This window comes from Lynx rufus, unplaced genomic scaffold (assembly GCF_022079265.1).
Source record: "Lynx rufus isolate CCGP_SWC_20201006 ecotype Redwood Valley unplaced genomic scaffold, mLynRuf1.p SCAF_13, whole genome shotgun sequence".
NCBI lineage: Eukaryota > Metazoa > Chordata > Mammalia > Carnivora > Felidae > Lynx > Lynx rufus.
In genome coordinates, this window is record NW_025814827.1 from 10,679,099 (window position 1) to 10,691,111 (window position 12,013).

Consider the following 12,013-nt stretch of genomic DNA (forward strand, 5'->3'; position numbering starts at 1 on the left):
AAGGAGGGTCAGAAGTGTCAATAAGCCATGCTCCCTTCACATTGCTGCCAGGGGAGACGAGCCTTATGTATGAAACATTCAAATAATAGGCAGGGACAAAGCTGTAGGCCACTGACTTTCAAATAGATGCTTGAATCCCTGGGTAGACATCTGGGAAGGCTTCCTGCAGAAGGACCGTAAGCAGACCTTGAAGGGTGCGGGCTGCTGAGTCGCTGCTGGCCTCGTGGCATGAATTTGAGGTCACAGTGCATGAATTGTTTGCCTGGCTTTACCCATCAGTATAGATGAAGAGGGGGCTCCCGAAAAATACAGCAGGGGAGGACCTCTAAGGGGGATTATTATCCCTATCCAACTACTGGGAACACAAGGCCTAGATAGCGTAACTGATGAAGCTGTGCATTTTCAGAAGCTGTAACTGAAGACCCTCCCACCAGGCCAAGGATCTGCTCCTTTGGCCCTCCAGTAGAACTGGGGCACTCCACGCAGGAGCAAACCCTGGGCCCTTCTCCCCACTCAGATCCCAGTGTCTCGAGCTCCAGAGAGTTCTTAGGACATAGAAAAACCTCCAACAGGGGCCCCACTCCCACAGAACCAGGCCTGTAATATCAAAGTTGCCAGATCCTGAAACCCAGTGGGCCCTTGCTGACACCTGCCATCGGCATAATCACCTTGCACTGAGAGCCACCTCAGGCCCCAAGAAGGAGGACCCCTTCTTGACATGAAAACATGTTGAGGATCCCACACATGAGAGTAGCTGTACTTTTAATATCCATTGATTGGGAGAACGCACAATAGCCACAAGCTGCCACGAATTCAAGGGTGCTTTTGTATTTATTAATCACAGCAGTATCCGCATACGGTTTCAGGAAAGAGCAGTGTTTATGTGTGACCCGTGTGCCTTGGTCAGCCTACAAAAAGCACTTGAGGCACCGATGGGATCAGAGGCCGCCGTCAGGCAGCAGAGCTCTGCCTTAGTCCCGGTGGGCCTCCCGGGAACAGCAGAGTCCCTCGGCCCACAGTCTGATCCCGGGTTTCCAACAGAAGATTCCTTGGAGCAGGTCACAGGTTTCGTGTGCCTCGAGAAGGGGAAACTTGAAGCAGTATCCAAAGCTTTGAATAGCTTCATGGCCCTGCCTTCCCCAGGTTCCCCTTCAGTCAGTCAATCCGTGAGGTTTGTCCAGGGTCAGCCTCTTGAGCCCTTGAAACCGCACCGGGAGAGGCCTCCATCAAGGGGTGGAGTGTGCTGGCCAGATTCCCCCGCGCCACGAAGAGGCCTCATTTCCAGGAGAGCAGCATCAGAAACCTTTGCCCTGCTGGCAAATTGAGATGTCACAGGGAGGGGGGCGAAGGAGGGAGTGTATGCACTGGACTAGACAGGCACCGGAGGGTGAATAAGGCCTGTCATATCCCCTCACTCTCCGCTCTCTCTGGCTGTTCAGTCCTCCCTCCCTCCCTCCCCTTCCCATGGGCACAGGGGGGCCTCTGCAATTCCAGCCTGCCTCCAAATTGGTCCCACTGCGCTCCTCGTGCTAGGGCTGGCTCTCGTCACTGGGCCTGAGAGTCTTCCTCCCTCTCTCTTTCTCTTTCTCGCAACCCCCATCCCTAGAACAAGGCAGACATGATCTTCAAGCTAATTCTGTTCTTCTCTGAGCCTGTGATACTCACCATCCAAAGCCACGCCAGTTTCCTGGGGCCCACACCCATCTGTTCACCTAATGCATGTCAGACTGGAAGTCTTTCTGCCTGAGAGGAAACCCCACCTCTCAGCTGGGGCCTCGGGCCTTTTAAAATTCATTCTTAGCCTTTGGGCTGCCATCATCTCAGTTACTTATTTGCTCTGTCTCCACTCAAGAAGACCAGGTAGGCCTTCCTCCTCTTTTTTTTTTTTTTAATTTTTTTTTTTTTAACGTTTATTTATTTTTGAGACAGAGAGAGAGAGAGCATGAACGGGGGAGGGTCAGAGAGAGAGGGAGACACAGAATCTGAAACAGGCTCCAGGCTCTGAGCTGTCAGTACAGAGCCCGATGCAGGGCTCGAACCCACGAACTGTGAGATCGTGACCTGAGCTGAGGTCGGACGCTTAGCCGACTGAGCCACCCAGGCGCCCCTCCTCCTCTTTCTTAATAGAATACATCATAGCATAGAGAAAACATCGGAGTGCGTCACATACAGTGACAATAAAACCTCATTTTGCAAAGTGTTGGTTTCTATTACAAACATGTGTGCACATATGATATAAAATCCACTTTGCACCGAGGGCTGTGGTCAAAAGGATCTGAAAAGACCCCACCCACTGTCTGAGCCCTCACCCTAGGGCTGGTTGTCTGGGACCCAAGGGACCAGTGGCTTCTGGGCCGACATGGCCACTAGGCAGGGAGCTCACTCGTGGCTCGAGCAGCCCCGCCCCGTAACAGCATTCACCTGCCCCAGAGTTGGTTTCTCTCAAGCCTAACCTTGGATACCAGCTAAGATGTCAAAGATGAGGGTGGTCCTTCATGACCTGGTCCCTTCTTGGTCCCATAATCCCATCTCTTGCCATACCTCGTTTTGCACTTCATGGTTCCGCCACGTTATGCTGTGTTTTCTTTCAAGGCACGATTCTCTCTCCTTCCTCCTACGCTTTGCACAGAGGGTTTCCTTTACCTGGTAAATCCCTCCTTGGCCATTAGGACTTAGTTTGGGCATCTCCTCTTCCTGGAAGCCCTCCCTAGACCAGCCAAGTCTAGATAGGAGTTTTCCTCTGCACTCCCAGATACACTGTGCTCACCTCCACCCCTTTGTTCTGCATGGCGCCCCTTCCCATCATCCTTCCTTCTGCCTTCACTCCTCTTACCACTGACCTGAGTCTGCCTCTGGCCCACAGGCATCCGCTGTGACAGCATGTGTCCACCTGGTCGCTGGGGCCCCAACTGCTCCGTCTCCTGCAGCTGCGAGAACGGTGGCTCCTGCTCCCCAGAGGACGGGAGCTGCGAGTGTGCCCCTGGCTTCCGAGGACCCTTGTGCCAGAGAAGTAAGATGGCTCACCCTCTCCACCCCTTCCCTGTTGGAACTAGTCCTGGCCCGAGAGGGGCTGGGGTCTCAGAGTCAGCCCCCATCAAACCTCTCCCTCTAGTCCCCTCTCTCCCTGCACTGGCTTTTCTGTCCCTAAGTTCAGGGCCCAGCCTGGCTCCTCAGCGGAAACAGGACCAGACCACAGCTCCTCTCTGCAGAAGGGGGTGGGCCCTCGAAGGTGTGGGGTGGAGACAGCTCTCCGCATACCCCTGAGGAGCCTCTCTGCATCCCTGTGTGGAACCAGCCAGGTAGCCAAGCTGACTGGGGCCCCTGAGGCTGCTGACCATCCTCTCCCCTTCATCCCCAGTCTGCCCCCCTGGCTTCTATGGCCATGGCTGCGCCCAGCCATGTCCCCTCTGCGTGCACAGCAGTGGTCCCTGCCACCACATCAGTGGCATCTGTGAGTGCCTCCCTGGATTCTCCGGAGCCCTCTGCAACCAAGGTAGTGTCTCCAGGGGAAGGTGTGGGCCAGGGAGGCGAGGCATCCTGGGAGAGAAGGGGCTGGAAGGAGGGGTTTGGGGCTTCTCATCATGCTCTGTGGAGGCAGCTCCCTGCATCTTCAGGGCGTAGGCCTACCTTTGTGAGAACCGGTCACCGCCAGGCATGAGACAAAGCCATTGCGCAGTTAAAAGGAACAGGCTCAGAGAGGTTAAATGACTACTCATTGGTCTCACCACTAGAAAGTGGCAGAGCTGAGAAACAAATTCTGACTCCAAAGCTGAGGAAAAATGAAATAAGCGTAGATGAGTTCTGCGTAAGAAGCGTCCCCGAATGGCTTCCGCTGAGTGCCAAGTGGTAAAGGCAGAGGATGCTGTGGGAACTCAGAGGAGACAGTTCTGGCATGGGCTGGAGATGGCAGCTTCCCAGCCCTGCTCCCCCCACACTCAGGCCAACGTCCCTGATCCCTCACCGCAGTTTCCCATCTCCACAGCAGCATCCTTCACAAGGCCAACTCCAGCCAGCCTCCGCCACTCAACAGGGCTTGAAAAGGGAGATGATAAAGCTTATTTGCATTGGCGTGCTGCTCAACTGGCTCTCTGTGGGGGGAAAGCCTCGCTTTGTAACATTTGCAAGCAAGTTCTGCGACCTCGATGTCTCCGCCGTGGTTGATGCCGCTAGTCCCAGTGGCTCAACACGGTCACAAAATTCTTGAGTATTTAGCAACCAGCACGAAAGTAGAAGGGGGCTCTGGCACACCCCGCTGCCTACTGCCGTCCCTGGCTCGGTTAGGCCAGTGCTCGGTGTGGATTTGGGGGACAGCAGCATGCCGTGCAGGTCTTCAGCTGGGTCTTAGCCTAAGAGGCAGAGAAGGAAGAAAGGTGTTGTGGGTAGAGCAAGCAGCTTGGGTGTGGACATGGGACTGTCTGGCATTAAGGGGTAGCTAAAGAACGTGGGGGCCGGGGATGGCAGAGGGGGGACTGGGAAGGTGTGGTCTGAGGCCTTCAGGACAGCTTTGAACACAGGGGTGCAGAATTTGTACTCTGACCTATAGAAGCAAAGAGATCTCAGACTAAGGTAAACTTAGAGCTTAAAGCAACTTCAAGGTCATCTGCTCGAGAATCTCATCTGGCCTCTGCTTAGATGCTTCCACTGAGAGCTCACTACCTCCCAGGGGAACAGATTCTTTTGATGAATAATCACCACTGAGCTGGGCTGGTTTTGTAAGGCTATGGGCCGTTAATATGTATGAGTGGAAAGTTCATTCCATGATGCTTTGAGGTCATGAGAAGTTTGGGCCCCAGGGAAGCATATGTGACAGTTTCATTTGCTTGCAGCCCTCCTAGGACAGTTTAATCATAACCCGACGCGTCGAGGTTTACTTATTAAACATCGGAGACCCAGCCGTCAATACAGATAGGCTGGGTCTAAATTAGGACCTAAACAGCCCGCGGAGTAACTCTCAGATCCTGCGATGTCTGATTTATCGCCCGCTGGCCTAATGAGTATTTTCCACATATAGATCTAATAGAGTTTGCTATTAATGGCAACTGCCCTGGTTAAGTCTCAAACCTTGTAAAAAATTGAACTGACACTTTCTAATGACCGGCTTTCCAGTGAGTTACAAATTACAGACACTGCTTATGCAGAATCATTAAACATAGATTAAATATAACCAGATATTTTCTTTTCACCAGCCCCCTTCTCCACCGCCCCTCTTCTTGCCTCACTCTTGATTCAGCTAAGAAGTCGACCAATTAATGTATTAGACTGATCGCATTAGCGGCTCTGTGGGTGAATTTGTCAGCCTGGAGCGTGTGAGAAAGACTTCAAAGATAAGACTGTCTTGTTAGAGAAGCCCAGAGCCGGTTTGGGGGGTATGGGAGGTGGAGCAGCTCACCCCCTTCCCCATACAGGGCCAGGACTGGGGAAACGGGCTCCCCAAATCAAGCACCTCCCAGAGGCGGGGAAGAAGCAGGAACCTGAGCTGCAGGTGGCGAGGTGCAAGCCATCCGCCCTGGAAGGAGCTAAGGTTTCGGCCAGGGGAAGCGCAGGGCCCCAGATCAGCCCCATAGCTGCGAACTACGGCCTGAGCCCAGTGAATGAGGGTCACTAGCCCCATTTCTGAGATGAGGAAACAGAGACTTAGAGGGGTCACGCAGTCTGTCCAAAAGTGCTCACCGAGTAAGTGGCAGACCTTTCTAGCTGTGTGACCTTGGGCAAATTACTTGACCTCAGTCCCTCAGTTTCCTCGTCTGTAGAGTTGATAATAGGGAGTAGTAATGAAAATATCTAATATTGAAAGTATTACAAGGTTGACCGAACTAGTATTTGTGAAGCACTTCGAATGGTGTCTTGTGCATATAAGTGCCTAGAACTGTTTGCTGGATACATAAATAAAATTAAGATCCAAACCCAAGGCTTTACATTGGAGACCCTGGTGCACCATGCCGCCTTCATTATTTGTCCCAACCACTGGTCATGTCCAGGAAAGGCATGAGGTGGACACAGATCCCAGGCTCCAGCTGCCCACAATCTGGTTGGGGAAGGGCTTGAAGGTGAGGCAGTGTGGCATAAAGGAGAGGGTGCCAGCCCAAGGTTTGAGAGACCTGGGTCCTGGGTAAGTCGCTTCTCTTTAAGAATCAACACTTTCCCATGATCCTCTGAGTGACTTAGCTGAGGGCCTCGGACATTCAAGGGGTTCCTCCCCCATAACAGGAATGCACAGAAGCCTTCTTGGAGGATTGTGGGGATGGCTACAACTGGGCTCTAAGGGGAGAAGGTTGCACCTGGAAGAGCTCCGAGGGAGAAGAGTCACTGGTCCCAGCAGAACCCACTGGAAGGTCACTGCTCCTGAGGCCTATTTTGGCCATGTTGGAATATTCTCTGAGTGTTTCCTACACATCAGACACTGCGCTGAGCACTCAGACGCAATAAAGAACAGGAGAACCACGTTCCCTGACCTCACAAAGCCTATAGTCTAGAGGGGGAAATTTGGAGCTCAGCCTTCCCCAGAAGAACTTGGGAGTTGAGGGGCAGCCAGTTTATTTCCACACATTCAACCACCCTGCCTGGTTTTTCCAGGTGTTGTGGAAGACAAAGACATGGGTAGAACTCAGGCCTGGCCTGAAATAGACTCACAAGTTACAGTAACAGAAGACCGGGAAGAAGAAACTAACCGAGGGTCTGGAAGTTCAAACAAGGATATAGCACCCCAAAACCAGAGAAGATGGGTGAATCGGGATTTAGTTCAGCTATAAGTGACATAAAAAGCCAAAATAACTGACTTGAAAATGACAAACATTATTTCCGGAAGAGAGAAAGAAAGGGAAAAGGAAAACGAACGAACAAGAAAGAAACTATACAGAAGTAAACCATTGGAGAATGGTAGGGTAGCTTACAAAGTTGTCAGGGACCAGTCACCTTCTGTCTTGTTGTTCAGCCATCCTCAGTACATGGCTTCCACCTCTGATGAAAGCTAGCTGCTTAGGGGCGCCTGGGTGGCGCAGTCGGTTAAGCGTCCGACTTCAGCCAGGTCACGATCTCGCGGTCCGTGAGTTCGAGCCCCGCGTCGGGCTCTGGGCTGATGGCTCGGAGCCTGGAGCCTGTTTCCGATTCTGTGTCTGCCTCTCTCTCTGCCCCTCCCCCGTTCATGCTCTGTCTCGCTCTGTCCCAAAAATAAATAAACGTTGAAAAAAAAAAATTTTAAAAAAAAAGAAAGCTAGCTGCTTAAACTCAGCCACCTTATCCACAGTTCTTATCCATAATCCACATTATCCTTCAACAAGGATGAGGAATGGGCAACTAAAGACATGCATTTCCACTTACCATTGGCCAGAATGTAGTCACATGGCCATACCCAGCGGTGCAGGAGCCTAAGAAATGAAGTCTTTGTGGCCATAAGCCCAGCTAAAACTTCAGATTCTACTTCTAAGGAAGAAGACAATGGATTGTTGAAAGATTAACAGTCTACTACAGAGAGATCATCGGGAAGGTAGCATTTAAAATGAGTCTTATAGGGGCATCTGGGTGGATCAGTCTGTTAAGCATCCAACTCTTGATATTGGCTCAGGCCATGATCTCACAATTGTGAGCTTGGGATTCTCTCTCTCCCTCTCTCTCTCCCTCTTCCCTGCTTGTGCTCGCTCTTGGTCTCGCTCTTTCTCTCTCTCAAACAAATAAAGTTTAAGAACAAAATGAGTCTTATAGGCAGGGTAGGATTTCCACAGCTGGACATGAGGGTCAGGGAAACTCTAGAAGGGAACAGCTGGAGTGAAGGCATGCGGTGTATTTAGAAAGTGTTGTGTGGGCCAGTGGCTTATGTGTCTGGGAGAGACAGGTGGTCAAGGGTAACCCAGGTGAGGTAGCTATATTTTATTCTGGGGAAGTGGGGAGCCACTAAGGATGTTTGAGCAGGGCACAGGAGTGCCATGAAGAAGAGAGCTATGCTTTAAAGAGCTCAAGTTGTAGGAAGCAGGTGGAGAATGAACTGCAGGGGAAATGAAAGGTAGGTGCTCAATTAACACTCAGTCTTAGTTCTGTCAGAGCTTACAGCCTGGTTGAGGACACCAGCACTTCCTTTAGGGACCAAGGAGTGACTCCTCCAGGAGGGGTGAGAATCACAACCCTACAAGTGACTCAAGGTGGAAATAACCACAGGAGCTCAGTGGAAGAGAGCTCCTTGTGGACTCAGGAGGGTTGTCCTGAGGCTGAGCTAAGGCTTGAGGAACAGGTGGGATTTGGAGAGCCAGAGGAAACAGGTGGGCAGAGACAGTCCTCCAACAGTCTAACTGCAGGCCGACCTGCCACCCTGCACTTGCCCCTCTGCTTCCAGCTACAAACATCGTCCACCCTCGTGGCTATGGGATAGTGATGCCGGCAAGAATGTGGTAATGGAAAGCAAAAGGCCGTGGAGCCGTGTAGACTGAGGGCAGAGGCCGGATTCCCAGCCTCACCGCTTCCATCTGTGAGGCCCAAGTCAAGGGCCTCTACCTAGCCCTCTGGGCCTCAGTCTGGGCCTCTTTCGAAGGAGATCAGTAATAATAGAGCCTCCAGAAGAATGCAGCTGTGGGCACAAGAGGGGAACTCATTTCTGCGCACATGGAGAAGGGTGATGGGGCTGTGGAGGTGGGCAGTTCCCACCCAGATCTGTGAGCCCAGGGCCACAATGGCAATGGCCTGGGAACATCTAGGGGTGCAGCAGCTGTGGGTGGTGGTCTGAGGAGTGCAGGTGGGAGGGCAGGAGCCAGGCTGTCCTGTGCCCACAGTGTGTGCTGGAGGGCGCTTTGGACAGGATTGCGCCCAGCTCTGCTCCTGTGCCAACAACGGGACTTGCAGCCCCATCGATGGCTCCTGCCAGTGCTTCCCTGGATGGATTGGCAAGGACTGCTCACAGGGTAAGCAGCTGCCTCCTGGGAACGCCCCCCCCCCACCGGAAGTCTGGCCCCCTAACACACCCCTTCCTTGCCCAGAACCTGTGTGTCCCTGGTGCCTCCACCAAAATCTCCTTCTGTGGACAGGAATGTCCACCTGAGTCCCATTTAGCTCCATAGCTAACATGATGAGTCATTAGGATCGATCACTGGCATTATTAACTGTTGGTAATAGAGGTATTGACATTGTTGGGAGTACCATTGATACTAAGACTGAGAATTAATGCTCCGTGGGCACCTGAGCAAGGAGTAGCCCCTACGTTTGGTTGGGGAGGAGAAGGGGGCAGGGACTGGCTTGCTGGGGTTTGGGAGTGGGGAAGTGACGTGAGGCCAGGGCAGTCACCTCAGAGGGGTGAGGGGTCCCCTGAGTGACCCATGTGAATGATGTCCTGGGCACATAAGCCTGGACAAGGAATTGTAGAAGCTGTTCTTGTAAGGTGTACCCCAATCCGATATGGAAGGAACAGGGACCACACCAGGGTGAAGGCCTAACCTCTAGCCCCGTGGAGCTCCTGGTGCGATGGGTGAGATGTGGCCAGTACCCTGAGGGAGGTCCCAGTTGGATGGCCTGGCCTGAGGGAATTTCCATTCTGGTGGAGGAGACACAGTGCCGTCCTCGGGGAGCTCATCAGCCGAAAGAGGGGAGTCCCCACCCTGGGAAAGTCCCCGTCGTCACGGGAATGTTAAGTGTTCACGCTGTAAACTGCAGTGTTTAGTTCACACACCCCCACATGCTCCAAATCACAGCCGGTCCCCCGAGAAGGGAAGTTCAGGAGCCCTTGGAGCTGGGCAAGTGGGCAGAGGATCCTGGGTGAGTGGGTCAGGAGGTGAGTGGAGGAATTCCGGGAACAGCGTGTCAGGAAAGCCAGGAAATTCCACCCGGGTGTATCCTGGCATCTTGGCTGACGTGCAGTCCCCCTTCCTCTCCCTCCGATTTCTGTCTGCCTCTGTCTCACCCTCTGTGTCCCACCCATCCCCCAGCTTGCCCACCAGGGTTCTGGGGCCCCGCCTGCTTCCACACGTGTAGCTGCCACAACGGGGGACGCTGTAGCGCCGAGGATGGGGCCTGCCACTGCACCCCTGGCTGGACTGGACTCTTCTGCACTCAGCGTAAGTCCTGCCTCCTGGCCTCCCAGCTATTGGGGATCCCGTGCTGCGGCCTGCTGGCTGCCTTGAGCATCGTCCGGGCCTGTGGAGGGAGGGAGGAGGGAGGCCCCTGGGGCCGGAGCTGCCCCCTACCCCACCCCAGGATTGGGAAGCCTGGATGGATTCAGGGGGTTGATGAGCCCCAAGTCCTGGAAAGTCAGGTTGTAAGGTACCCAGGCAATCACCAAGACCCGACCCTCTGGACAGTAGGGCCCAGAGAGGGAGGAACAGTCCGTGGCTACACAGCAAGGAGACCCTAGCCTGGTCTCTGGTTCCAGCACACCTTTGTCTAAAGAACTCCTCACTCTCACCCCTACCCCTTCATGAAGCCTGGAGTCCAGAGTGTAGTGACAGCTGAGGTGCAGGGTCTCACAGGTCCCCACCCTGTGCTCAGAGAGAGGCAGCAGATGACAGCTTTGGTCCCAGCTGCATCTCCGTAGTTGTCCCCACCCTGTTTCTCCAGGCTGCCCCGCAGCGTTTTACGGGAAGGACTGTGGGCGTGTGTGCCAGTGTCAGAATGGCGCCAGCTGTGACCACATCAGCGGCAAGTGCACCTGCCGCACGGGCTTCACCGGGCGACACTGCGAGCAGAGTAAGCGGTCCCAACCCCTGACCCTGAGTGTTGGTGCCAGGCATCAGCCTCTTGCAGGGGAAGCCCCCCTGCCACCGCCCCTCAAAGTCCACTCATTCAGGGCTCTGCACCTCGTGTTCCCTGGATTTTTGGGGGGCAACTCCCAAGAAAAAAGGCTGAAGGTCATGCCTACATCGATGTGCCTGTAGAGCTTCTTCCTCCAGTTGCTGGGGGAGGAATGGAAGATGCTAAGGGCAGATCACAGAGGCCTGAGGGGGGACTGAGGGAATACAGGGAGACCGTCGTTTAATTCTTTGAAGCCTCCAGGGCACCCAGCTCAGGGCCTGGCCTGTGAAACATGCTGCATAAATGTGTCAGGTGAGGAGGAAGTAGGAGTGGGTGTCCCCCAACACTCAGGGCTAAGGTGCTCTGTCCATTGCTAAGGTGCTCCCACAGTCCAACCACAGTGGGAGATACAGGGAAATAGGTTTCACTCTGAGTTGGAACTGGCTAATCATAGCTGGCTACATATAGGATGGGAAGAGCGAGCGAGGATGTGTCTATCCGTCCCATTTCTTCTTCGTGCTACACAGGATGTGCCCCAGGAACCTTTGGCTATGGGTGTCAGCAGCTATGTGAGTGCATGAACAATGCCACCTGTGACCACGTCACCGGCACCTGTTATTGCAGCTCTGGATTCAAAGGAATACGGTGTGACCAAGGTAACAGGTGGCAGAGTCCCTAGGCAGGGGGCTCTGGAAGGGCCCCATGGAGACAGGATCTAAGGAGAGTCCAATGGAACAACTGGATTTTAGAAGGACAGTTTGTGACTTCCGTTTGTGCACTTTTGGAAGGAGAGCAGGAGTGGGGTGGGTTGCAGAGGAGGAGGCAGAGGCTCCAGGTACCGGGTACTGGAGGCAGATGGAGCAGGAACCTCTCAGTCATGGCTTCCCCGTGCTCATCCTTGGCCAGTTTGCTATGAGCCATACAAGGGTAAGTGCAAGCTAGTCCTCTGGAAAGGCCACCAGACAATCGAAGATATGCCAAATTCTGGTTCTGCCATTACCGGCTAGGTATGCTGGACAGGTCATTTTATTTTACCGGGCTTATTTTTCCACATGCAAAGTAGGAAGGGTAGATTAATCTGTCTTCCAACACAACACGAGGTTCTGTTGAGGGCCAAGGAGTCCAAAGGCGCTCAACCTTGGCTCCAGCTCTATAGTCAGAGGACACCCCATAGTAATTATGAGGACCAGGCTGAGATGATAGTAGAGAACTCAGCACAGTGCCTGGCACATAAGCAAGCACTCAATAAATGATTTTGTATACATAAAAACCCCTCGTGAATTGGTGCAAATAAGGGATTACACTGTTG

General features: G+C 53.3%; 1 protein-coding gene across 2 annotated transcripts in view; it reads left to right on the forward strand.

Moving 5' to 3' along the window:
* The window catches only part of MEGF11 (multiple EGF like domains 11), a 229,653-nt gene that overhangs the window by 201,986 nt on the left and 15,654 nt on the right, over positions 1–12,013 (forward strand). For both annotated transcript variants that reach the window (XM_047074919.1, XM_047074920.1), the window contains exons 13-18: positions 2,864–3,010; positions 3,359–3,493; positions 8,757–8,885; positions 9,903–10,031; positions 10,531–10,659; positions 11,232–11,360. In XM_047074919.1, the coding sequence (XP_046930875.1) occupies positions 2,864–3,010; positions 3,359–3,493; positions 8,757–8,885; positions 9,903–10,031; positions 10,531–10,659; positions 11,232–11,360 (798 nt within the window). The remainder of the gene's footprint in view (positions 1–2,863; positions 3,011–3,358; positions 3,494–8,756; positions 8,886–9,902; positions 10,032–10,530; positions 10,660–11,231; positions 11,361–12,013) is intronic.